General features: G+C 37.7%; 2 protein-coding genes across 2 annotated transcripts in view; both read left to right on the top strand.

The window, feature by feature from the left end:
• Positions 1-1,215: 1,215 nt before the first annotated feature.
• LOC148124317 (vomeronasal type-2 receptor 26-like) lies at positions 1,216-26,336 on the top strand. The gene is made up of 6 exons (XM_087916187.1): positions 1,216-1,235; positions 2,418-2,709; positions 9,352-9,573; positions 12,341-12,471; positions 21,471-21,485; positions 24,968-26,336. Exons 1-6 carry the CDS (start codon positions 1,216-1,218, stop codon positions 25,818-25,820), a joined length of 1,533 nt encoding a protein of 510 aa, XP_087772313.1. The 3' UTR covers positions 25,821-26,336.
• Positions 2,548-27,428, top strand: part of LOC113451748 (vomeronasal type-2 receptor 26-like) — a 37,570-nt gene continuing 12,689 nt past the window's right edge. The window contains exons 1-2 of the mRNA XM_087916191.1: positions 2,548-2,709; positions 3,260-4,074. Of these exons, the coding sequence (XP_087772317.1) occupies positions 2,548-2,709; positions 3,260-4,074 (977 nt within the window). The remainder of the gene's footprint in view (positions 2,710-3,259; positions 4,075-27,428) is intronic.

Raw genomic sequence — 27,428 nt, forward strand, 5'->3', positions numbered from 1 at the left:
ATTATTCTGCTGTTGAAGTGTTCGGTTTTGGCGATAGTTCTGAAATTTTTAAAGTCAATCTCATGTCCTGTGGCTTTGAGGTGTTGGACCAGGGAAGAGGTCGGTTCTTCTTTTTTGATTGAGTTCTTATGTTCTTCAATGCATGCACTTATTCTTCTGTTAGTTTGTCCAATGTATGTGGTGGGGCAGGCAGTGCAAGGGATTTCATATACTCCTTGGTTTTCTAATTCAATTTTGTCTTTGGGGTTTCTTAGGATGGTGGATATTTTTTTGTTTGTGCAGAATGCTGTTTTAATGTTGTGTTTTTGGAGGATCTTGCTGATTTTGTCTGTAGTGCCTTTTATATATGGGAGGAGGGCTTTGCCGTTCTCTTGTTCTCTGTCTTGGATTTTGGTTGGGGTTTCTTTTTGGATTAGGTGGGTAATCTTCTTTCTTTGGAATCCATTGGCTGTTAGTACATTGGTGAGAGTGTGTAGTTCGGTTTTTAGGTGTTGTTCGTCGTCCAGAACAAAATGCTTAGGAGATATGTTTGTTGCATTTGAGTTGCTTATGAAATCAAGAACTTTGGTGATGTCGTCTGATTCGCTGGTATCTTCAAGGCCAAATAAGATGGCATTTGGATGTTTCTGATCACGTTCCATGATGTCTCTGATGAGTACGGGGATATTATTTGTGGAATTATTTGATGGGATGATAATTTTTTGTGGCTTTGATTTGGTGGTTATTTTTGGTTGTAATTGGGATTGTAGTTGAGGTAGTGGTTGTGGTAGTTGTGGGAATTGATTTTGAGCTGAGAGGTAATCACTTATCTGTGCTGTATTTTTTTTTTTCAAGAGAGATTATGGTTGCTTGTATAGTTGTTTCAAAATGCCTGGCTAAGAATTCTTCTATTGATTGAATGAGTGATTCTATGCTTTCAACTCTGTCAGGCAGGGTACTCAGTTTGTTTAGCTTAGGAAACCATGATGGACATAGACAAAAGAATGTATCTGATTTTTTAAGGATTTTTTAAGGATGTAATGTAATAAATATAATATGATATGATATGATATAATATATTATAATATAATATAATATAATATAATGATATAATATAATATAATATAATATAATATAATATAATATAATATAATATAATATAATATAATATAATATAATATAATAATATAAAGATGCAAGTTCCACACAAGGCAAGATACTTTACAACAGTTTATCATGAAGAGTTGCACTGTCAAGTCAGTGTTCATTCCTGACAACTGCCTGGACTACTCCCTGCAATTTTCTTGGCAGCATTTTCTGAAGTGATTCGTCCTTGCCTTCTTCCTAGAACTGAGCAACAGTAACTGGCACCAGGTCACCCATATCTGACTTCATGCTCCAGACAGAGCTAGAACTCTTAAAATGGCTGGATTCCAGCCTGATTCCTTAATCCCTACACCTAACAGGCTCTCATCTTTCAATTAATGACTTAATATACTAAAAAAAAACTTGTTTGATGTTAAAAATCTCTCTTTTTGAGGATCTCATCCATTTCTTCCAAACAGAACTTTCTCAATCATTCCTTTCCTCTTGATTCATTAATCATCAGGGGATCTTCAAACTTGACATCTTTAAGACTTGTGGACTTCAACTCCAAGAATTCCTCCTCCAGTCATGTTAGCTCAGGAATTCTGGGAGTTGAAGTCCAAAGCCTTAAACTTGCCAAGTTTGAAGATCCTTGCATTAATCAATGAATTGTTTCATTAATATTTTCATCTGCTTTTGATTCAACCCTCATTCTATCTCTTTGACCAGACCACCTCTATGTATATAAAGTGATTTGTGGATGGGATAGAAACAAGGATCAGTTCCCTAGCTTTCTGCATGCATGTTTGGATGCTTATCTATTGTACTTGGTTTGGGGAATCCCCGGAAAAAGCATACAAAAAAAAAAAAAAAAAGTATTTGAAGCAGCTGCAAGGGCAACTCATGGTTGCTTTAAAGCTTCACTAGGAGGGTGCTTTGCTTATCCAAATTTGTTTCCTAATTGTGTGTGTGTGTGTGTGTGTGTATGAGCTTGTATTTTATTTTTTGAATGAAACTAAATATTTCTGAAGCATTTCTTTGAAATAATACCAACATATCTACTATTTATATTCTCCACATTGATTTCAAAGTTATACAACCTTTCATGAATTCATCTAACATCTTTCTATTCTTCCTTGTCTTATACATCTTTTGGACTATTCCTCCTCTCTTTCTGGCTATTTTTGCAGCTTATCTCCATAATGACATAAACAACACTTCATTTTGTTTCTATTGATATTTTTTAAAAATTTTAGATTGTTTGTAGCAAGTAAAATGGATCCAGAGACTGATAAAAAAACAAAATAAAACAGTTATATGGGTTGTAGAATCTGAACATAACTGTCTTTCAGCATAGTGACAAAGTTCTATCAACATGTCTTGGGCTTGGTATTTGCAGTAAATGAGATCAACCAAAATTCCCAGATCTTGCCCAATGTCACACTTGGTTTCCACATCTATGATAGTTATTACAATGAGAAGATGACTTATCAGACCACCCTGGACCTGCTCTTCAAATTTGATAGATTTGTCCCCAATTATGAATGTAACATCCACAAAAATCTCATGGCCATCATTGGTGGACTTGGCTCTGATATATCCTTCCACATGTCTGACATCTTAACCCTTTATAAAATTCCACAGGTAAGTTCTTCAAATGTATTTTTGTCCCTTCTATTCTATATTTTGTCTGAATCAAGCTAGCTTCATGCCAAATGAAGAACTAGAACTCATAATCTCCTGGTTTGCAATACTATGCCTTAACTGACTCTCATGCCACTATAATTCATAATTTCTTTGATTATAAATTAAGATGGGATTTGATTATGAATTAAGAGGAGGTAGATAAGCATTTAATTGATTTTGGGAACAACATTATACCTTAGGAAAAAAGGAAGAAAGATTTGACTGGCAACAAATGCTTGACTATTCAAAATGAAGCCAAATTATTGTGGTTTAAAGGATCTTGACAATTAAAGAACAGCAAAAATAAGGCAGAGTAATGGGTTTGAACAGATTCATTTCTTGTTATTCTTTTTGTAGAAATTATTTCATTTTCCCATAGACCAGCATTGTTTACTTAGAATGAAGAAAAGACATTCAAATCATGATCTGAGACTCCATGCTCTAAAAAGGCAGTCACAAAGACTGAAAGATGTTTCTTACAGTAAATATATGTGTGTGTGTTTTTTAGCTCACATATGGTTCTTTCGCCTCTGAACAAAACAACCCTGCACAGTTTGCTTCCTTTTATCGCATGGTTTCAAATGTAGCCCTTCAGTATGCAGGAATTGTCAAATTACTGAAGCATTTTGGATGGACCTGGATTGGACTCATTGTTTTGAGAGACGAGAGCGGAGATCATTTCTTGAAGATCTTGGAACCTTTGTTTTTCCAGAATGGAATCTGTTCAGCCTTCATACAAAGAATCCCAAGCCAAGGTCCATCGCCATCATTAACCCAAATCGATGAAGTATCCTCAAGTACTTATCAATATGTCATGGACAACAGAGCCAACATATTTATTGTGTATAGAGAAATGCTCACAGTTACGTGGCTGAGTTCTTTAATGTTTCAGTCTGATTCTTTTCATCAGAAAAATGCACCAATGGGAAAGCTGTGGATTGTGACTGCGCAGATTGATTTCACCATCATGGGCCTTGTAACCAGCTGGGATTCAGAATTATTCCAAGGCACCATATCGTTTGAGGTTCCTTCAAATGAACCACTCGGGTTTCCGACCTACCTTCAGAACCTAAAATGCTGCTCAGAACAAGGGGACAATTTCCTAAAGGATTTTTGGGAGCAAGCCTTTCACTGTACACTTTCAAATTCCAAAGAATCAGTGGAGCACAATAAAATATGCACTGGGGTAGAGAAGTTGGAGGTGCTTCCAGATGCTGTTTTTGAAATGCAGATGACTGGTTACAGCTACAGTATCTTTAATGCTGTCTATCTTTTGGCACATGCTTTACATGCCATGTCTTCATTTAGGTCCCTCCACCAAATGTTAGTGAAAAGAAACAGACTTGTAGGTCAAGAACTTCAACCTTGGCAGGTAATAAGGATCATGGTGGCTCCTGTGGTTAGGATACTGGATTCATGATTTGCAAGCTCACGTTCAAGACCAGAGTGTTCCTTTGTGGTGGGATGAAGTCCTATCATTCACTCCAACTCCTGCTAACCTAGAAATTTGAAAGTGAGTAATCACTAGTAGATAAATAGGTACCACTTCAGTAGACAGATTAACATGAAAGGAGACATCTCCAGGGCAACAGTAATGTCACCAGCTAATTCTTTCAATCTGGAAGCCTCTTAGGTGCTTCTGATACAAATGGGATGGGGCTAGCTAATTTCTCAAAAACAAAATAACTTTATTATTAGGAACACATTTTTGGTAAGTGAAATAGCCTTCAGATAAGTTGCAATGGAATCATAATTTTTGTTCTTGGTGAATGCATGCCAATTCTTTGTTTATTTCTGTGCTTGAGCCATGGTGGTGCAGTGGTTAGAGTGCAGTACTGCATACTACTTCTGTTGACTGGCAGCTACCTGCAATTTGGCAGATCGAATCTCACCAGGCTCAAGGTGGACTCAGCCTTCCATCCTTCCAAGGTAGGTAAAATGAGGATCCAACTTGTTGGGAAAAATATTATGCTGACTCTGTAAACTGCTTAGAGAGGGCTGTGAAGCACTGTAAAGATGTATATAAATCTAAGTGCTGGTGCTACTTGTATTTTATGTATTTTTATCCTTGTACAAGAACACTCAGAAGAAGTGCCATTCAAGATTAGCTGAGACAGGACTTCCTGTTTTGAGCTTCCCCAAAGACAGACCACTGACTGCAATTGTGCATGGCTTTGGTTTGTGCTTCAGCATTGGAGAGCCCCAATCCTTTGGATTCAGGGCAGAAACTACCTCCTAGGGGTAGTAGAGAAAGGGGAGACTATCAGCTGGGTAGAGGGGAATCACAAATCCCCTCCCCAGCTTGACAATTGTTCCCTCCCAGAGACGGGTGAAGTGGTGGTCTAAAATGGCCACCCTGAAGGGGAAGATCAGACTGGAATGAGATTGTGCAGGAGAGAGAGAAAGAAGCAAACAGCAGGAGGAATGGGACGATATAATCAAATGGAAGATACCACCAGGATTAACATTTCAAAGAATCTTTAAGAAAGGATCTAAGCAACCAAGAGAAAGAGGGAAAAAAAGGTGTGAATTGCTTTTGATTGCATCGAGGCTTTGAAACCCCAAAAGGTAGAAACTGGAGAAGAAACTATATAATCAACTTGGATAAGCATACTTTGATTTTATATTGGCACTAATAAAGCTGAACTATAGATTGTTAATGAGGAAGTTTAATATCAACTGGATTTGATTTTTTTCTTGTTGGAAAATTGTGGATTAAAAAGCTCTGAATAGTAGAGAAGAAAAAAGAAAAAGGGGTGAAGACTTAGCATAATAAAGAGTGCCATCTAAGTTAAACTCAACTTGTTTTTCTTTTTAAAAACTCTTGTTTATTGAAATTGCATGGAAATTGATACAATAAAGCAGGAACTTTGAAAAATTGAAACATTGTAACAAAGAAAGAATTAGGAAGATTCTGCCTTTGGATTAGTTGCTGATTCTGACATGAATTTGGCACTGGATTAGCAGAGACTTAAAAACGTGAGAGGAAGAAAAGATGGCTGTTGGAAATAAACTTTAAAGATACTATTTGGTTTAAATTGAGAATTAGAAAGTTGTAAAATGGCAATTTCTCTTCTGGCATTAAAAATAGAACTCAAAAAATGAAAGAAACACTACACGAATGAGGTGAATTGCTGAGTTTTGCTTTAAAATTTATTGAAAATGCGACAGCAGAATACGAACAACAAAAACAAAAGGCAGAAGAGGAGATGGAGCAAATCATAGAAGAGACCATCTTTAGTGGTCATCGAGAACCAAGAACTCTTGAAAGAAAGAAGAAAAGAGTTGGAAATAAATACAGGAGATTTAAGAAATTAAATAGAAAGGAGAATATCCGAAAAATTAAAAAAGGGAAAAAGCAGAAATTCAAAGGGTGAAAGGAAGCTATAAATAGAGAGAGGGATAAAAACTGGAGTGAAAGAACAAAGGAGAAAAGACAGGGGGAAAGAAAGGACAAGAAACAGGATTTGGAAATAAATAAATATGGGAATTGTAAAAAAAATGGGGAAATCCTTAATTGGACACAGAGATAATGGGTGATTATTATATAGAAAGGGGATTCTGCAAGGTATTGAGGGGTAATATAAATAAATTTATAGTTATGAAATAGGGACATATAGACTGACAAGATGGAAAAACAGAATTGTTATTTTTTGGATAATGGAATCTAATGCTCTTCCTCTTTATTTAGAGAGATAATTGCTAGAAATAATGGAATAAGTATATTAGATATATTGAAATATTTTTAAGATTGGAATGTTGGCTTTTTTGGTTTAAATATGAATGGAATAATTAACAGAATATGTGTATTAAATATATGGAAATAAATGAAAAGATATAAGAAGACAGCTGAAATGGAATTAATTTTAGGGCTTAGGATTGTTTTATTGTTTGAATGAGTAGATTAATATGTCCTTTGGGGGGGGGAATTTAATGAAATTTAAAAGGAGAAAAATCATGCAGAATCTGATTTATATATGCTATGTAGTTTTAAAGGGATTATTAAGTTTAATGTTTTAGGTAATAATGTTAAATGTTTTAACGAGATTTAAAAGGGGTGAAAATAAATGAATTTATAACTTAGAGGTGGCACACTTATATTGAAATTTCAGGGGGAAACCAATTTATAGAAGTGTTTTTTTTAAATTAGAATTTAAGATGAAATGTGACAGTTACAAATGTGACAGTTAAAAGCACTAAAGTATAATGATTATGAAGTGAATTAAATAGTGAGATAAATCTTTGGAATAATACAATAAAATAGAAAATGTATAAAAGCACTTAAGATAAGGAATTGGATATAAAAATTGAATATGTAATCATGGTCATATTTGTATGTATATGTGAAACCTGTAATCATGCTGTTCACTAAAAAGAGACGTTAAAATATGGAAAACTGAATAAAACTTGTTTTAAAAAACAGATTAGCTGAGACAGATTTATTTGTTTATCTAGCATACATGGACCCACAGTAGTTCAAATGTCAAAATCCAGTCCACCCAGTCATCTAAGGACAGGGTGGTCCATACTGAAGAAACCAGACCCTGTGCTGGTGTAAGCTCTTGATGACATCTGGACACAATGTGATAGATATTTTGTCGAGGAGCATCACAGTCACACTGAGGAGTAGAGACAAGACCCCATGGCAATATCCCCAATCTGTCTTGTGGGCCTGATATCCATTGTTTATCCGTTGCCATGTATTTAGAGAGTCAGGAGTTCTACAAAGATGTCTGGCTGCCAACTGTCATTAACCGCCAATTCTTCAATATATTCTGGCTGCCAATTGTTGCTAGTCATTTGGTTCACACTACTGTGCTATCCAGGGTGCACCACAAGGAGGAGGTGAACTAGCATTCCCCTGCAGCAGAGACAGAAAGAATCCATGAGACTTTTTATTGCTGTGGTTGTAATTGGCCCAGGAGACCTGGCTTATTCGATTTTGACTGGGTGGGGAAATTGTTTCAAAGAAGGATATTCAAAAGGAATGCCATTTTTAACTTAGACTACTGCAAAAGAAAATTGGAACATATTTTTCCCTTAAGCTTTGAATGCCAATATCCTTCTTTGTTAGCATGTCTACATTGTCACTGTCTCCACCCTCTGGAACCAACTTATTCTTTCAATTTCTAAGGATACATTAAAGGGGGAATGAGTAAAAAAAATAAGCTAAACTCTCTCTCATGTTCTCTCCTTTATACCTTTAAGGTATTATAATTGGAGTAACTATTTCCAAAATAATTTTTATTTGGTTCAGTCCTAGTCACTGAATTCATCAAATAATTACATTCTTCTTCCCAGAATTAAGGAGTAATTTACCAATAGTGAGAACAATTAACCAGTGTAACAACTTGCTTTCAGAAGTTGTGAGTGCTCCATCATTGGAAACTTTCAAAAATAGGCTAGACAACCATTTGTCTGAAATGATATTAGGTCTCCTGCTCGAGCAGGAAGTTGGACTAGAAAATCTCCGAGGTCCCTTCCAATTCTATTATTCTGTGTTCTATGTTGTTGAGGTTCCAGTAAATCTTTAAAATCTTTAAAACCTGACTCTACTCTCAGCCCTGTGTTTATGGGGGCTCTGTTGTGTTTTTATTAATGTGGTTGTTTTAAGTCTAGGCTTCATTTTGCTTTATGGTTTTAGCTGTGTTAATCATGTATTGGATTTTGGCAGCCATAACAAATTTTATTAAGTAAATAAATAAGACAAGCCAGCAAGCCAAGGAGAGAACAAAATCTAGACTTTCCTGCTATGAAGAGATAAATGACTTCTCAACTAGTTTTGCTTTAGAGACTGAAACATTATGTAAAATCTGTGATTGAAATGCTATGTGCATTTCATCTTAGATTGGTGAGGGTTAAGATAAAAGTATGTAGCAGTTCGTTGGAAGAAATATCAATATGGTTCAACTCCAAGCCAGGAAAAAGGCACTGGAGACAAAATGTTTGAAGCTGATTGAAAAGAAGATGATGAAGCAGAACCATATGAGTTCTGGTGCAGCTGACCACATGGAGCTGAGAGTGTGGGAGTGGGTTATACCTTCTCTGAGCCTTGCACTTGAGTTTCCTGTTCCTGTGCAAGAACATGTATTCTATTGATTTTTGTAAGGGTTATATAGGGGTCATAGCTGGTTCTATAGGTTGTCTGAGTTCCCAGGTTTGGTTGAAGTTTGGACTGCTGAGATGATGCAGTGAGTAAGCTTGTGTTCTAAAAGTGTGTTGGGCAATTCTTGTTATGGCTTAATGGCTTTGTCCTGGTTTGGATCTTGAGTGGGGGCTAATCCTATCACTCTGCCTTTGTTCAGACTTTGGTGGAGGGAATAATGGATTACCAAATCTGCATTTCTAAAAGCTGCCCCAGCTCAGTATCTGCTTGGGGACAAGGAGCTGGGACTTTGAGTTTCTGTGTCCCTTAAAAATATATTTCTCTTTCAGGGGAAATATTTTATCCTGCCTTCTTTTTAATATTCCTCAAAATATTTCATTCTAGGAGAGGGTGGTGGCTTCCCACAAGTTGATCAACTAGGTGAACTGTAGCTTGTGTCAATTTTCCCACTGTGTTATATATGATGTTTTAGCTGTTCTTTCTTTTTCTCACAGCTTCACTGGTTTCTTAAAGGCATTTCCTTCAACAATTCAGCTGGAGAAAGAGTGGCTTTTAATGATAAAATGGAGGTTGCCACTGGTTTTGATATAATGAAGATGGTCATATTCCCAAACAACTCCTTCACGAAAGTGAAATTTGGAAGGATAGCTACCAAGGAAGGGCAGACCTTCAGCTTTTACCAAGATAGAAAGAGCTGGCACAGGCTTTTCAACCAGGTGAACTTTCTCAATTTAAATCCTCTACTCCATTATCTGAAAAAAATATTTGATGGATTAGACATTTCTTCTGGCTTAGGAATTGGCCCTGTATGGGTAGCTATATTTTGAAATGAAGAGCAATAGCAGTAGCAATAGCACTTAGCACTTATACACCTCTTTATAATACATCACAGAATTCTCTAAGTTGTCAACCCTGAGGTGAACCTGGCTTGGGCCATCTTGGAGGCTTCAGGGTTGCCACACAACAGAGGAAATGGGGAAATAGTTAGATGGGGTTTTGTAGCCAAAGCAATAAAAATTTTCCCATGGGAACCAAGGACATTGTCACAGGTAGTTGGCCAGAGGAGGGGAAGTAACCAAGCAACTGGCCAGCAACTGGATTGGACAGTGTAATCAGTAATCTGGGGGGAGAGGAAACTTTTACTTTTAATTAGGTGAAAGCCACCAGAACTTTTAGAGTTGGCTTTCACCAGTTGTGCCAATGTGATGTATCCAATAAAACTGTTCTTTGAGGAATTTACCTGCCTTGGAGTTCTGATTTCTATGGATACATTACTTGGAACACTAACATAAGCAGTTTACATATTGCCGCCAACAATTTGTGTCCTCATTTAACCAACCTCAAAAGGATGAAAGGCTTAGTCAACCTTGAGCCTGTCAGGATCAATCTCCTCACAGTGGGCAGAGTTAGCCTGCAGTACTGCATTCTACCTACTGCACCACCATGGCTTCTGCTTACCACATCATTGTATCCAATCATTGTAGGGTCAAGTTAGTCTAAGATTAGACAAATGAAACAAGAATTCAACAAACACAAGGGATTTTAAATTATTGAGTTCTCCCTTCTCCCTGCTTCACTCCAATTTAAATCCTATATCAATTTAGGTATTCTGTGCTACTGAGAAAGTGAGTGTGTGGTTTTTAATAAAAACTGTGAGGTAAAAAAGTGCTATGAGACTCCTGTTGTCTTTTTTACTAAAGATGGTTTATTAAAACCACCACTAATGGCTTAATTTGATGGATAATTTCAGAGAATTCATTTATTCAGAAAGCTATTTTGAATAACATCAAGTTTTAGCACAACGGTGGAACTAACAGTCCTCATGTGCCATACTCTCAACATTTAAAGATGTAAGCTAGGAGACAACAGTTAGAATCACTAACACAGTTCTGCATTAAAAATGTGTTGCATCAAAAACACATGAAGTCATTATTCCTTTCTACTTGCTGAGGCCTCGTATGGAATATTGTGTATTATTTTGGGCACCACCTTTCCAGTGTCAGCTTTGGAAGCCATATTAAGATTCAATGTTCCCATGCTGCCACAATTGAGCCTGAGAAAGTGGGAGGGAGGAAATAATTTGAGTATATCTAGTTAGACAAAGTAAAATTATTTTGTTGGTTCAAGGTCACTGAGTGTGGTGCATAATGAAATCTTATTTTACGCTGGATAGTGTTTGGACTATGTGATGTGGTGATGGCTAAGGGGGGATGGATTTGTAGTTTTGATTTTTGCAAGGAAGCCTGAAACTTTCAGATTCTGGATTCCATAGATGTGCCAGTTACTATCCAAATAAAGAAACCTTTGAGATATGTCTGTCTCAGAGTTTTTGATTGGAATGGAGGGTTGCTGGAATGCTGCCATCCAGAGGAATATTGAAAAATTAGAGACGGGAGCAATAAAAATGATAGAAAGATTCAAGGACATGCCATATGAGGACAGGATGAAGGAACTTGGGATTTTCTCTTTGAAGAAGAGGAAACTTAAGAGAGAGATGATAACTATGTACAATACATAAAAGGAAGCTACAGTAGGGGTATCAAACTCAATTTCATTGAGGGCTGCATCAGGGTTGTGTTTGACCTGGAGGACTGGGGGGCATGGCCAGGGGGACATAGCCAGCTCATGCAGCATCCCCGAACTCTGTTTTCACTGGGAGAAGGCTGCAGGAGGCCATCATAACTGACAACAGAGCCCAAGAGGGCCTTCCTGAGCTTTTTTTTTTTGCTGGCAGAGAGCTGCAAAAGGCCATCATGGCCAAAAAAAGGGCCCAGGTGGCCCTCCCTAGCTCTGTTTTTGCTGGCAGATGCACCACAAGATGGTCCTTCCCTGTTTCTGGCCCAGCCCCATGATCCTTGAGTTTGACATCCCTTAGCTACAGTAAAAATGGTAAAGAACTGTTTTTCATGACCACATAAAGAAGGAGTAGAAATGGCAATAAATTGTATTATGTAGTTTTTGTTTAAATACATAGAAAGCTTCTTGATAGTAAAATTGGTTCAACAGTGGAACATCCTAGATATAAAGATGGGTTTTCCATCTCTGGAGGCCATTAAAAAAAGGCTGAACTGCCTGTTCTCATGGATGGTTTAGTTGGGTTTCCTACACCTTGCAGAAGATTAGACAAATGTTCCTATAGTTCTGTGATTTTATGATACTTTGAATCTATTCTCAACCATGTTAAGATTTTCAAAACACTTATTTGATATATATTTATTATCTAGATAAACTGTGATAGAGTCCTAAAAATTGTATTTATGAATCAAGTTGGAGCTGAGGGCTACTATATCTCTATCTTTGAAATATTATTTGGGAAGCAAGTCCTTGATCTCTCAAATTCTCCCCAACCAGGCTCAGAAATTCTTGCTAATCTATTCATGTTATTTATGCATATGAATCAATACAGACTTTCTTTTTTTAATAGATTATATGATGAAGAAAGCCAGTTTTTCCCTCTTAAATTATTTTCACATTTATGGATAGGTTCTGCCCTTTTCTCTGTGTAGTAATCCTTGCCAGCCTGGATACCAAAAGAAAAAGAAAGAAGGGGAGAAATTCTGTTGCTGTGATTGTGCTCCCTGCCCAGAAGGGGAGATTTCATACCAAATAGGTAGGTAATATAGTACAAGAAATATTCCAGCATGCATTAATGCAAGTGAACATATGCAAATATTTAGCTGGCCAGGAGAATTTGAATACATTTCCATGTATCTGGGAAAGAAGAAATTAATTTCTAATACAATATTTTTCAATGGGATCAATAAGAAATCAACAGAAGGATAAAAGAAAAAAGCAATATATGTGCATGAAATATAAAAGTTTACCTGTCCTTTCATGTCTGGCTCTTGAACAAGGTGCTAATCCCTGTTTCTTAGCCAAGAGAGCCAGTGTTATCTGAAAATGCTTCTGTGGTCATGTGGCCAGCTAAAGCACATGGAATGCTGTTATCTTCCCACCAAAGTATCTACTCACATTTGCATGTTTTCTAACTACTCAGTGGACAGGAATTGGGGCAAGGAATGGGAGTTCATTCTGTCATGAAGCATTGGGTCTCTATCCCATGTTATCAACTCTCCAGCTGGCAGGCTCAGTGTCCACTTTATTGTCTCAGAGGTGCTTTTTCAAGAGGCAACTGAACTTTCTTATTTATCTTTTTTTTATAAACAAGTTTTATTGATTTTACAAACAAACAAACAAAACAAAACATCATTAAACATTAAAAACATAAAACCTCTTTCCATTGTAGATCTTTACAAGGCAGGTAACATATTGTTTTATATCACGTACTTATAATTTATCCCATTTCCATATAAACACGTAAATTCCCTTTACCAAATTCCACATTGTTTCTCTTTAATCATTATTCAATCATATTTCCTTTCTATTTTATCTGCTATTCAATCATCACATTTATATTTTCCTCTGGCTTGTTTATAATTATTCTCATCTAGTCTTCCTCCGAGATTTTATTATTTAATTCTTAATTAAACACACACACATAAGACATAAACATAAAAACAAAAAACTTTCTTCTAGAAAGTAACTTGGCCCCAGATTACCTCTTTTTGTATGGACTTCAGTTGAATTCATGCTCTTCTTATATACCATTACCTATCTTGTTTACCATTCTATATCTATTATATAATTCCTCTCCACTTTTGCCTCATCTTAATTCTGTTTTATATATTTAATCTTGCTTTAAAGAAAAATATTTTTATATCTTTTGTCCATTTCTCCATTTATATCTGTCTCATTTCCAATTTAAAAAATAATAGTTTCCCCTGGAATCACTAATCGGAGTATGATGCCTTTCTATCATTCCCCTAAATTAAAATTTAAAATAACACCTAAATCTCAATCAGATTCTGCTTAGTACATTCTACTATTTCAGAAACCAATACTACAATAATAAATCCATAACAGTCAACACATTAATCCATAAAACTCTATATTTAAAATAATATTTCAAACATTCCCTTTAGTATTTTATTAAAACTTAATATCATTCATTATTAAACCTTTCAAAAGCTATACCTTGATATTTTAGTCTTTTATTAAATCTTAAAAAGTTCTGATTATCTACTTATAATACAAATACCACTATTACAATACTCATGTGTACTTTGCAGAATCCCCCCCTTTTTTTTAAAAAAACCATATGTTACCCATTATCCCTAAAAAAAATTTCTTTTCTCCATCTTGTTTTATATCTTTGTAACTTTTTCCCCTTTTCCCTTTCCTTCTTAACCCGCCTATACTTTTTACCCTCTCCTCTCCAAACCTCTGCCTTCTTGATTTCCCCTTTCTGTTGCATTCCTCTTTCCTTTTGCTTTCTAGCATTCTGTTGTTTTTGCATCTTCTTTTTCTCTTTCATAAACATTTTTTTATATCTTAAGTCCTTCCTTTTCGCTCCTCTCTTTCTCCTTTCTTTCTTAGTCACACCGTTTAGTTCATTAAAAATGGCTTCTTCTTCCTCGGCTTCTTCCAGCTGTTGTTTAATTTGCTGACACATGACAAGCGCCATATCTAGGAAACAAAGGGCTTCTCCCATAACATCTTTGCCTTCTTTCCTTATTTTTAAATATTGTTTTTTTAGTTCATCAAGAGATAGAGCCATTTTGAACTGTTTCTTCTTCTCTTTCTGTATCCTCTTCTTATTATTAAGCCAATCAGTTATTTCCAAACTTAAAACAGTTCCCAAAAGTCCCAAGATCCCGCAGTCATCAAACAGTCCAGGCAGAGTACAAGCTTCTTCTTTTTACAATTTCTCTTCTACGGGTGAAGTCAAATCAGGGAAAGAAAAAACGTCCAATCTGTGCTTTAAATCTTTCTTAGAATTAATTTCTATTCTCTTTATCTTCAAGGCATCTCCTCCAGCAAAGTCTTAGAGTAAAAAATTGTTTTCCCAAGCCTCTCCCTTCCCACTTATAACAAAGGAGTTTAGGTTTTACCTTCTATCAAAAGGCTGGTTTCCCTTGTCCATTTGTTAATTCCATAAGGGAGGGAGAGTAACTTCCCCTTTTTGTCACTTTTCTTTGCAGCTGAAAACATCAATCGGGAACATTATAGCTTCCAAGCCAATACTTTCCCAGGTGTTAAATATGTCCTTAAGGTCCCAGTTCGACCAAGAAAAAACTTTCGTTTTAAAACTCCTTCCTCCTGCACATTTTTATCCAGTTGCCAGCTTCTTTATGGCGGCCATTAAAGACCACCGCTCCACTGTCTTGAGAGAGAAGGGGGTTATTGCCGGCTTGGGGGTTGCAATACCCCTCAACCCCTGTCCAGATCCCCTTTTCTTCAGCTGCCCCAACAGAGCAGCCTTAGCCTCCAAATCCATCAGGATCGGAGCCACCTAGGCGGCTAGCACAGCAGGGATCGCAGAGAAAGTGAATCCCTGCTGTCACCGAAGCAGACAAGCTGGAAGTGTCTGAACTTTCTTATTTATCTTTGAAGACGTGTTGCTTCTTATCCAAGAAGCTTCTTCAGTTCAGTGAAACATTTTAAAAGAAAAACAAGAAAGTCCAGTTGCCTCTTGAAAAAAGCACCTTTGGGACAATGATAAACTGAAAGGCTGAGAATCTCCATAGAAATTTAACTGCTTTTTGTGTATTATGTATTAATATTGCATATTTATTCATATGTATGTGACTTAATGATAAGCATTTTGATTACTAATAAGATCTTATGAGATTCTTTCAAACTAATGTCAGTTGCATAGAGTAAATATATTTACATCATGCTACTCTCCCTTGAGTTCAAAACCTTTATTAAAAGAAAGAATAAGTCACAAGCAAACTTAAAGCTAGAATAGGAAAAGAGATCTAACTAAATCAGCTTTATATTGATACCATTTATGAAACCTCCATGCATTATATTGGCAAAGCATCTTTGCATCCACCAGATCCATACACTATTCATTCACTATCTTATCTTCTTGAGAAGATCATGCCAGCAATCCCACTAGTCTTCCCTTTCTTCACACTTCCTTCCTGTATTGATTCTGTGATTTGAACTCTCTATAATCACTCTCTCATTTAAAAGTGAGATTGGTCTATCTGTTGATATATCTGGCATCCACATCCTCCTTCGGAATTAACGCAATCAACGCCTCCTCCATGAGTCTGGCATTTTGGCAGCCAAAGTACTTCGTTAAACACTTCCAGCATCAGAGGCCCTACTAAATCTATTGTGGCTTTATACAATTCTACTGGAATCCCATCTGGACCAGGGGATTTATTATTACTTTGGTTCTCCATTGCAGATTTCAACTCAGACCATGTAATATCCTTATTTAATAATTCTTTCTCTCCTTCCCTATTATTTTATCATTCAAATTCTCCAGATAAGTTCTTATTTTGTCTACATTGATTTCTTCTTTTTTATATAATCTTTGAAAATAGTTTAATATAATATCTTTTTTCTTCTCAATCTCATGTTGTGGTATGCCTTCCTCATCTATTAGCTGGTGTATCAGTCTCTTTCTTTTTCTTTTTTAAGTTTATAAGATAGCCATCTTCCTGGTTTATTAGCGTGTTCAAAGTAATTTTGTTTGGACCTTCTCAAACTAACTTCTATTTTATCTTGTTCAATTAAATTCAGCTTATGTTTCTAATATTAACTGGTTTTGTATTCCTTGGATCTTAGGGGTTTTTTGTAATTGTATTTCTAAGTCTTTGATTTGTTGTTGTAATATGTTTTGTCGGGCATAAGTTCTCTTGTTTCTCATAGCATTATAGGAAATTGTTGTACCTCTTATAATTTCTTTCATAGTATCCCAAATATTCTGTTTTGAATTTGTTTCATTATTAGTATCTTTTAGGAAATAGTTTAGCTCCTCTTTCAGCTTATTGATATACTCTTCTTAGATTACTATTTGGGTATTTAGTGTCCATCTTTTTTTTATTCCTCTCCTGTCTCTCCAAATTAGCTGTATTGGGTTGTTGTCAGCCCATTCATTTGTAGGATTTTAATTTCTTTTATTTCATTGGCCAAATCCAAATCCATCTAAGATTTCACATTAACAGGAACCCAAAGGGTATAGAATCTCCAATTTTATGATGGGGCCATTGCCTTTCAAATTCATTCAAGGGAAAATATGGAATTCAAGGAATTTCTCCAGTCCATAAAATCTTACACAGGGCAAAGAGATGGATTTTGAAACCATTTTGGGAGCAAGCATTTGACTGTTTTTCCTAATTCAGGATTGGCCTCATTGGGAAGTCAAGAATGCACTGGGGAAGAAGGCCTGGGAAACTTTCCTGAACCTCTCATACTTACCTTCTATTGCAGCCCCTAGAATAAAACAGCTGAGCTGTTGCAAACCACTCTGCCACATGAATCAGCTGTGATCTAAAAAAGGAAATAAAGCACAGGAAAGAGCAGGGGCTAGTTCAGTGAAACATTTTAAAAGAAAAACAAGAAAGTCCAGTTGCCTCTTGAAAAAAGCACCTTTGGGACAATGATAAACTGAAAGGCTGAGAATCTCCATAGAAATTTAACTGCTTTTTGTGTATTATGTATTAATATCGCATATTTATTCATATGTATGTGACTTAATTATAAGCATTTTGATTACTAATAAGATCTTATGAGATTCTTTCAAACTAATGTCAGTTGCATAGAGTAAATATATTTACATCATGCTACTCTCCCTTCAGTTCAAAACCTTTATTAAAAGACAGAACAAGTCACAAGCAAACTTAAAGCTAGAATAGGAAAAGAGATCTAACTAAATCAGCTTTATATTGATACCATTTATGAAACCTCCATGCATTATATTGGCAAAGCATCTTTGCATCCACCAGATCCATACACTATTCATTCACTATCTTATCTTCTTGAGAAGATCATGCCAGCAATCCCACTCAGTCTTCCCTTTCTTCACACTTCCTTCCTGTATTGATTCTGTGATTTGAACCTCTCTCTATAATCACTCTATTCGCAATAATTGAGGTAAATAATTTATAATCGCATTTAAAAGTGAGATTGGTCTATAATTGTTGATATATCTGGCATCCACATCCTCCTTCGGAATTAACGCAATCAACGCCTCCCTCCATGAGTCTGGCATTTTGGCAGCCGAAAGTACTTCGTTAAACACTTCCAGCATCAGAGGCCCTACTAAATCTATTGTGGCTTTATACAATTCTACTGGAATCCCATCTGGACCAGGGATTTATTATTACTTTGGTTCTCCATTGCAGATTTCAACTCAGACCATGTAATATCCTTATTTAATAATTCTTTCTCTCCTTCCCCTATTATTTTATCATTCAAATTCTCCAGATAAGTTCTTATTTTGTCTACATTGATTTCTTCTTTTTTATATAATCTTTGAAAATAGTTTAATATAATATCTTTTTTCTTCTCAATCTCATGTTGTGGTATGCCTTCCTCATCTATTAGCTGGTGTATCAGTCTCTTTTCTTTTTCTTTTTTAAGTTTATAAGATAGCCATCTTCCTGGTTTATTAGCGTGTTCAAAGTAATTTTGTTTGGACCTTCTCAAACTAACTTCTATTTTATCTTGTTCAATTAAATTCAGCTTATGTTTGGCTAATATTAACTGGTTTTGTATTCCTTGGATCTTAGGGGTTTTTTGTAATTGTATTTCTAAGTCTTTGATTTGTTGTTGTAATATGTTTTGTCGGGCATAAGTTCTCTTGTTTCTCATAGCATTATAGGAAATTGTTGTACCTCTTATAATTTCTTTCATAGTATCCCAAATATTCTGTTTTGAATTTGTTTCATTATTAGTATCTTTTAGGAAATAGTTTAGCTCCTCTTTCAGCTTATTGATATACTCTTCTTAGATTACTATTTGGGTATTTAGTGTTCATCTTTTTTTTATTCCTCTCCTGTCTCTCCAAATTAGCTGTATTGGGTTGTTGTCAGCCCATTCATTTGGTAGGATTTTAATTTCTTTTATTTCATTGGCCAAATCCAAATCCATCTAAGATTTCACATTAACAGGAACCCAAAGGGTATAGAATCTCCAATTTTATGATGGGGCCATTGCCTTTCAAATTCATTCAAGGGAAAATATGGAATTCAAGGAATTTCTCCAGTCCATAAAATCTTACACAGGGCAAAGAGATGGATTTTGAAACCATTTTTGGGAGCAAGCATTTGACTGTTTTTTTCCTAATTCAGGATTGGCCTCATTGGGAAGTCAAGAATGCACTGGGGAAGAAGGCCTGGGAAACTTTCCTGAACCTCTCATACTTACCTTCTATTGCAGCCCCTGTGAATAAAACAGCTGAGCTGTTGCAAACCACTCTGCCACATGAATCAGCTGTGGTCTAAAAAAGGAAATAAAGCACAGGAAAGAGCAGGGGCAGATGGGTGGGCTCACATGCATGTTGCAGCATGCGGCTGATCTTCAGAATTAGGACTGTTTCATCCAAACCAGTCCTAACTGGTAGAATCCCACCCCTGCAAAACATACACTCACCCCATAGCCATTTTCACTCCTTTGGACAAATCTTATTTTCAGTTGGTAACATTCCAGTTTGGGTAATGAAATGTCTACAAGAAAACAACCTAGCTCAGAAAGCAACAAAGCCCCCTCAAAATCTTCTTTTCAAAGGAAGAATATATTCTATAAACTCTAAAGGCTCCAAATAAGAGTTAATCCTATACTTGCTAAATACAACATTAAGACATAGGATAACTGTGGTGGTCTGGCACTTGAAATGAGACGCAGGGAACCGTCTGAGCAAATGCCAGCCCCAAGAGAACCCAGGTACCAGCTTTTATTGAAAGAAATTGCAAGTACAAAATCAAAACAATGACCTCAACATTACCTCAGCAGGGTGATAATATACTGTGGAAAATCCCATGAGAATATCTAAGCACGGAAAGTCCCACGGGAATGGCTCGGCTGGGTACTGTGACCTCTTACCTACATTCCTGGTCCTCCTAAGCTTCGCAAATCAAAACAGGACCAAACACCCATAACAAAGGCAATACTGCCCCCATGAGGAGTGTTTGTAGATCCCCAGATCTATGCATTAGCTGTACGAAGGACTTACAGAAAATGATATATTACCACATTCCCTCCTTTTTTATTTATTTATTCAAAGATAGGGGGTGTTTTAGTGGCATAATACACAGTTCCCTCGCGACTTGGTCTCGTACGCTGAAAAGCTGAGGTACACATTTGAAATAGATTAGGAATACATTGAATACAGCAACATAACATAATAAGTATAATAACAATTATTACAACTAATTGAAGCAATAAACGTAACCATGAGCTGTCAGGAAGCCAATCCCATAGCAAAGCCCAAAGTGACTTATTGAAGCCATCTTTCCCCGCTTCGTGTTCAGCTATGCGGTCTTCCATATCATGAACAGTTCTTGTAATGTTAGGCTCATAATTATGTATAAAAACTCAACAATGTGAATGAATTAAAGCACAAACTCCTCCTTTGGCAGCTAACATTATGTCTAAAGCATAATGATTTTGTAAAGTAACTTGGCGAATTTCAGACACTTCTTCATTTAACATCTTAATGCTTCTAACAGTATCATTAAACATAGCAACAGTAAAATTATTTAAAATATGAATATCTTCATAGTTCATAGCTATTCCCAAAGGTGGGATTGCTGCCCTAGAAATCTGAGTCCACAAATTACCACCCACAGTCAGACCAGAATCAACTTCTCGATTACGAATACGCATCCCAATTGGTAAACCCTCCAATTTATAGATGACAGGAATTACAAATCCTATAGTACACACTCCAGACCAATCCTTTGGCCATTGTTGATAGGCAGTGTCCCCACATAGCAACCATAACCCATCCGGAAGAGGAAAGTATTTTAAATGCTTATGATAGGTATTGCCGGAGGCTTGACTTTCCCACTTCCACATTAACCACATCCAAGTACAGAGAACATATGTCCCGTGACCAATGTCAGGCCTCTTAGTGACTGTTTGATTTATACAACAGTCATCGGAACCTTTCAAAGCCAGGGATAACGTAGAAGATATCCGATTTATGCAGTTGTTCTTACCAGTAATGCTTTTTACACATCTCATACATCCTCCTTCCAAAGGAATCACCTTCTGACAGAGCGTAGTATTTCCCAGCAAAATAGATTGAGTCCCTACAGGGGGGCGGTAATAACAAACCGAGGCTTTAGTAGTGAAAGTTACCTTTGTTGTGAACAATGTTTGATTCCACTCTTCAGGGTCCGGACCCCAGTAAAGCCAATGATTAAAATCATTATAATCTAAATTAGCACTGGTTTGCTCACTCAAAGGAACACCATGTAACAAAACTCCACCTTTCCCAGACCCAGGTACATGCGTACAAAGCCAACAATTAGTTACATTTAAACTCTTTGCTGCAATCCGAACGTCCTTGATGTAGGAATTTTCTTTCCATAAATTATCTCCAAGGTCTCTAGTTTCTGAGATAATAGCAGCTCTCCGCCTCCATATTAGAGTCCGTGGAGGCATAAGATGAATGGAAAGAGAGGTTGTGTAAGGTAACTTAGGCAACTCCAATTGACACCAATATTGTCCATAGTCTGAAACAGAAACATTAAACAGAATCAGAGTTGTTGCACAGGCTGAAGATATAATATCCTTATCAGGTCCCGAGTAAAGAATGTCTTGATCCTTATGCCAGGACCAATATGCTGGAAAAATCAAAGGATGCCGCTGTTTGCAGATTAATTTAGTCCGATTCCCCAAAGGAACCTGCTGCATACAAGTTGGCAATCTCAGATAAGCAGTCATCTTTTCGCAGCCTTCACAGCCCCGCGCCTGGACTGCCGGCATCAAGAGAATCAGGAACCACAGGTACGGAATCAGGAACCACAGGAACGCCATCCTGCTCCTCCGAAACCTCCTTCACTGGCACCTGCGAAGGTGCCTGCGAATGATCAGGCCGAACACATCGACCAGGAACCCAACGAATTTGACCAAGATGTTCTACTGCTGCATAACCATGTCCCCACGTAATCAGCTCAGCGGGAACCCATGCCGGATCCGGAAGGAACCGCACCAACACTCGAGGCCTCACTGCATCTGTAGAAGGAGAAGAAAATGCCTGCTGGCCGCACTCACAGGGGGGTTACCACACAAATTTAAAAATTTAAAGTATACAAAGCAAGATTTAAATGATCTTGAATTGCCGGAAGCCCCAGGAGCTTCCTCCTTTTTATTTAATTTAGCTAACATGTTCTTGAGCGTGCCATTATAATGCTCCACAATAGCTTGTCCTGTGGAATTGTATGGAATCCCAAATTTATGTTCCACGGACCACTGTTTGCAAAACTGATCAAAGACTGTGCTCCGATAAGCCGCACCATTGTCTGTTTTTAAAGTTTGAGGCATACCAGCAACTGAAAATGTCTTAATGCAATGATTGATGACATGTTTAACCGCTTCACCTCTTTGAGGAGTAGCCATTAGAAATCCTGAGTAAGTATCCACAGTCACATGTATATACTTCCAGGGTGCAAATGATGGATATTGAGTAACATCCATTTGCCAAATCATTGAAGGTTTCAACCCCCTGGGGTTGACTCCCATAGGAATAGCCGTGCCCTGTTTTGAACAAGTTGGACATTGTTGAATTATGGCAGCAGCTTCTGCAGCAGTAAGCTTAAATTGATGTGCCAACGCTTTAGCATTTTGATGAAAATAACTATGGATGTCCCATGGCTGGACAGTGAGAACTGAAGTTACAGCACTGTCAGCTTTGGCATTGCCTTGTGATAAAATTCCAGGCAAATTACTATGACTACGAATATAGGCAACAAAACACACATTCACACGCTGCTCCAAACATCCTTGCAACAACAAAAGCAAACGTAGAATATTGGGTGATATTCCAGGAGACAAATAAGAACCTGCTACAAAGGGTAACAAATTATATACATACAAAGAATCCACTATTAGATTAAAATCCTGATTTTGAAAATTTTGAAAAGCCAAAACTACAGCAGCAAGTTCTGCCTGCTGGGCAGACTTCTGCTCTGACGTCACTTTTGTATGCCAAATTCCAGATTTATCTTTCCAAACACAAGCACCAAAAACTTTCCCTCCATCAGTAAAGACTGTAGGAGCATCTGATATACTGATTTAGGTCACACCCTGTCCCATTGATCTCTTTTTTTGCTGACTTTGACCCCCTCCAGGAGCCCGACATTGCGCTTTAAAATGTCCAGGCTTCCCACAATTGAAACAAGTTCCTTTTTTAGCATTTCCTGCCTGCAGAGCCAGAGCTAAAGTCTCCATGTTAAAAGTCTGACTCCCCACCATTCTACATGCATTAATTAAATCGGCAATTTTTCGCTCTCCACTTGCTATAAGTGGATTCAAAATCTTTCTGCAATCTGCATTAGCCTGTTCTACCGCTAACTTCAAAAGCAATTCATTCCGGGCGAATTGATTATCAATTTGCCTTTCAATAGCCACTTTCAATCTGCTAATGAAATTTTCATAGGGTTCATTGTTCCCTTGTTTGATGTTAGTAAAGGTCTTCTCACCACCTTCACCATCAGGGAGAGCCCCCATGGCTTGTAAAATTAATTGTGGGAGAAGAACGAACCCCTCCTCAGGCATTCCATCTCTCTGTTGTTCCACTGTTGTAAAATTACCAGCTCCATAAAGCTGATCTGCAGTAACATTTGCTGTTCCCCTCTGAACTGCCAGCTGTCTCCATTTCTGATCTAACACCAAAAATTGAGCTGGAGTTAAAATCATATTTAACAGAGCTTTCCAGTCAGCTGGAATCATTTTATTTCCATAACCAACTGCTTCTAACAATGCCTGAGCATATGGCGATCTAACACCATACTCTTTTGCTGCTTGCTTAATTTCCTTTAAAATCCTGAGAGCTAGAGGCTTCCATACTCGCTGCGGATTTAATGCAGCATCCACACCAATTTCTACTGGATTAAGTTGAATCTCCACTCCAAATTCTACCAAATCATCTCCTGATAATTCCCCTCTATTTGTTGCTATTTGAATAGCTGCAGTAACTGCATCTACTTGAACTCTTAAAGACAAACTCTTATCTTCTGACAAAGTATTTTCAGTGCCTGACAGTCCTCTGGATTTATCTGGAGGTGCTGTTGGCAGCAATAAACGCACCGCATGGTAAGGCGGCAAACCTTCTTCGGGGTGCTAGGAGCGGTTGTTCATGAGTAGCTAACGCATCCATAACCACCCTCCAGGTTAACAAAATTGAAGAAGGGCACGAGGTTCCTCGTGCAAAAATTTCCCTATCTTTTCCAGGACTCTACTTTAATACTACCTCCCTCTGGATATGACTGAATATGTTTCCAAACATACTGTAATAAGTCCTCAATTTCTTTCTTTCCTACGGCATGTCCTCTACTATGAACTCCAAACTTAAAACTATTCCCTATGATCCCTCTCAATTCCTGATGTGCCCTGTCTGAGCCTTCGAGAGATCTCCCCCATACTCACGAAAAGAATCTATCTCCGTCCAGCGAAGAAGATGAGGGCCCAGTCGACGTCCACGACGATGAGTATAGGATGCAGGAAACGTATAGCCTTTCAAAGCTATCACGTCGGAACGTATAGCTCTTCCAAACTATCGCGTCGGGGTCACCACTTGTGGTGGTCTGGCACTTGAAATGAGACGCAGGGAACCATCTGAGCAAATGCCAGCCCTGAGAGAACCCAGGTACCAGCTTTTATTGAAAGAAATTGCAAGTACAAAATCAAAACAATGACCTCAACATTACCTCAGCAGGGTGATAATATACTGTGGAAAATCCCATGAGAATATCTAAGCACGGAAAGTCCCACGGGAATGGCTCGGCTGGGTACTGTGACCTCTTACCTACATTCCTGGTCCTCCTAAGCTTCGCAAATCAAAAAAGGACCAAACACCCATAACAAAGGCAATACTGCCCCCATGAGGAGTGTTTGTAGATCCCCAGATCTATGCATTAGCTGTACGAAGGACTTACAGAAAATGATATATTACCACAGATAACACAACAATGTTCAATGGGGAGGGATTAGGTTGAATAGAATATGGAAATGTCTCTTGGGCCACACATGGTCAATGTTTTAATTTCTTTTTTTCAATGTCCAGATATGGTTGATTTTTTCCCCATGTCCAGAAGATCAATATGCAAGCAAGAAGGAAAATCAATGTGTTTTCAAGACTTTAAACTTTCTGTCTCATAAAGAGCCATTAGGGATGAGTTTAGCCTTGGTTGGGATTAGCCTATTTATAACTACAGCCTTTGTCCTTAAAACTTTTGTTAAGAACCAAGACACTCCAATCGTCAAAGCCAACAACCAGGAATTGACATTTACACTCCTTCTGTCCCTTCTCCTTTGCTTTCTTTCATCTTTACTGTTTTTTGGACAGCCTAACAAGACCACTTGCTTTCTTTGCCAAACTGCTTTTGGCATTGTTTTTGCGGTGGCCGTTTCCTGTGTATTAGATAAAACCATCACTGTAGTTGTAGCTTTCATGGTCACCAAACCAGGGTCCAACATGAGGAAATGTTTGGGGAGAAAATTGGCCAGTTCCATTGTCATTTCCTGCACCCTTGTTCAAGCAAGTATTTGTTCTTGGTGGATGGCAACCTCTCCTCCCTCCCCAAATTTGGATATGCATTCTCTCATTAGTGAAATCATAGCAGAATGTAATATGGGATCTTCTGTCATGTTCTATCTTGTCCTGGGCTACTTAGGATTTCTAGCCATCATTAGTTTTATGGTGGCTTTTTTTGCCAGAAAGTTGCCAGATGCTTTCAATGAAACCAAGTTTATCACCTTCAGCATGCTGATGTTTTGTAGTGTTTGGTTGACTTTTGTCCCTACCTATCTGAGCACAAAGGGGAAGTATATGGTGGCTGTGGAGATCTTCTCCATCCTAGCATCCAGTGGTGGATTGCTGTCTTGTATCTTTTTCTCCAAATGTTACATTATTCTGTTGAGACCTCAATTAAACTGAAAGCGGCAGTTAAGAAAAAGCAATTAAGAAAAATTTGTGTGTTCTTTGTGTGGTATGCATGTAAGCATGTGTGTATTACAATTGGTGGTGACCAGTGACCAATATAGCAATTTGAAGTTTAGCTGCTTTCCTTCTAGGGCAGCCCCAGTAAGTAGAATAGCTGAAGTGTGGAAATCAGCTGTGCCGCGTGACTCAGCTGAGCCAGAAAGAAGGAAATATAGGACAGGATGGGTGGGGGACAGCTGATGGACAGAACTATCAGTTTGCTACCCTATTTCTCCAAAAATATGGCCTCCCCCAATAGGAAGTCCCAGCATGTTTTATAGGCATGGAATTAAATTAAGCCCCTCCCCCAAATTAAGGCCTATATTAAAATATGCGAAATAGGGGGGAATGGTGTGGGGGCTTTCTGTTAGGAAGTACTTTTGTTGCACATCTGGATATGATGCTGCCTGCATTGACCCCAATATGAAGTGCCACACCAATGCTGAGGTCAACATCCAAGCCATCACTGCCTGTCCGCCCAAAATGCAAGGGGAGGAATTAAGTCACCTCCCAAAAGACGGCCTAGCCATTTTTTCGGGGCTCAAAAAAGACCTGGCCTTATTATATGAGAAACACGGTAGAACCTGTCTGAACCTGCAGCAGCCTACCAATGGTGGTGACTAATAAAATTCTGCCTAATTTTAAATGCAGTAGAACAAAATTTAGCTACATTCATGGAGATGGAATCATGCTGATATGATAACAAATGTATTCTCTTTTACCAGGTAAGGAACTATAAAAGGGATCCTTGAGCCCTTATAGAGGGTACTATATAGCAGAATGTCAATTTAAGTTCAAGAATCACTTTTCATGCATGTCTCCTTTTTTTAAATAAATCTCATTCTTAAAATATAATTGGTCTTTTTATTATATCATCATCATTATATCCATCCCTTTCGTTACTACGTAAAGCCCTGTGAACTCAGGCTGACATTATATGAATAACCACTGAAGATAGAATAAGACATTTTAAAGCAGGGGTGTCCAAGTCAAGGACCACAGGCCAGATCCAGCCTATGGGGTGCTTAGATCTGGCTTGTGGGGTTGCCCTGGAAAGAGTGAAGCATTGGCCCATGATGCCCCTAATATCAAAAATGGAGCTGGCAAGGGCTACCCTCCTGAGCTCCGTTTTTGCTGGCAGAAGGTTGCAGGAGAAACTCGGGAGCCCATTTTTGCTAGCAGAGCACTCAGGCTACCACAGATTGTTCCCTACATGAATGATGTCAAGCTGGCCATGCCCATCCCAGCCTTATCCAGTTTATGTATTTTCCTCAATATAGCCTTTGGTTATTTTAACCAGAAACAACCTCTGATTAGAACTGCTGAAAATTACCTGAATGGTTTGGCGTTGTTATACTCCAAAACTACTGGGTAATTAAAACACCTTCAAGTTTATATTCTATCATATCTCAAGACTTAAAATGGACATCTAACATCAAAAACATCATCAAAAAAGCACATTGAAGAATGTTCTTTCTGCGCCAACTCAGAAAGCTCAAACTGCCCAAAAGAGCTGCTGGTTCAATTCCACAGAGGAATTATTGAGTCTGTCATATGCACCTC

Source organism: Pseudonaja textilis, chromosome Z (genome assembly GCF_049901715.1).
Source record: "Pseudonaja textilis isolate UNSWEBS1 chromosome Z, rPseTex1.2, whole genome shotgun sequence".
Taxonomy (NCBI): domain Eukaryota; kingdom Metazoa; phylum Chordata; class Lepidosauria; order Squamata; family Elapidae; genus Pseudonaja; species Pseudonaja textilis.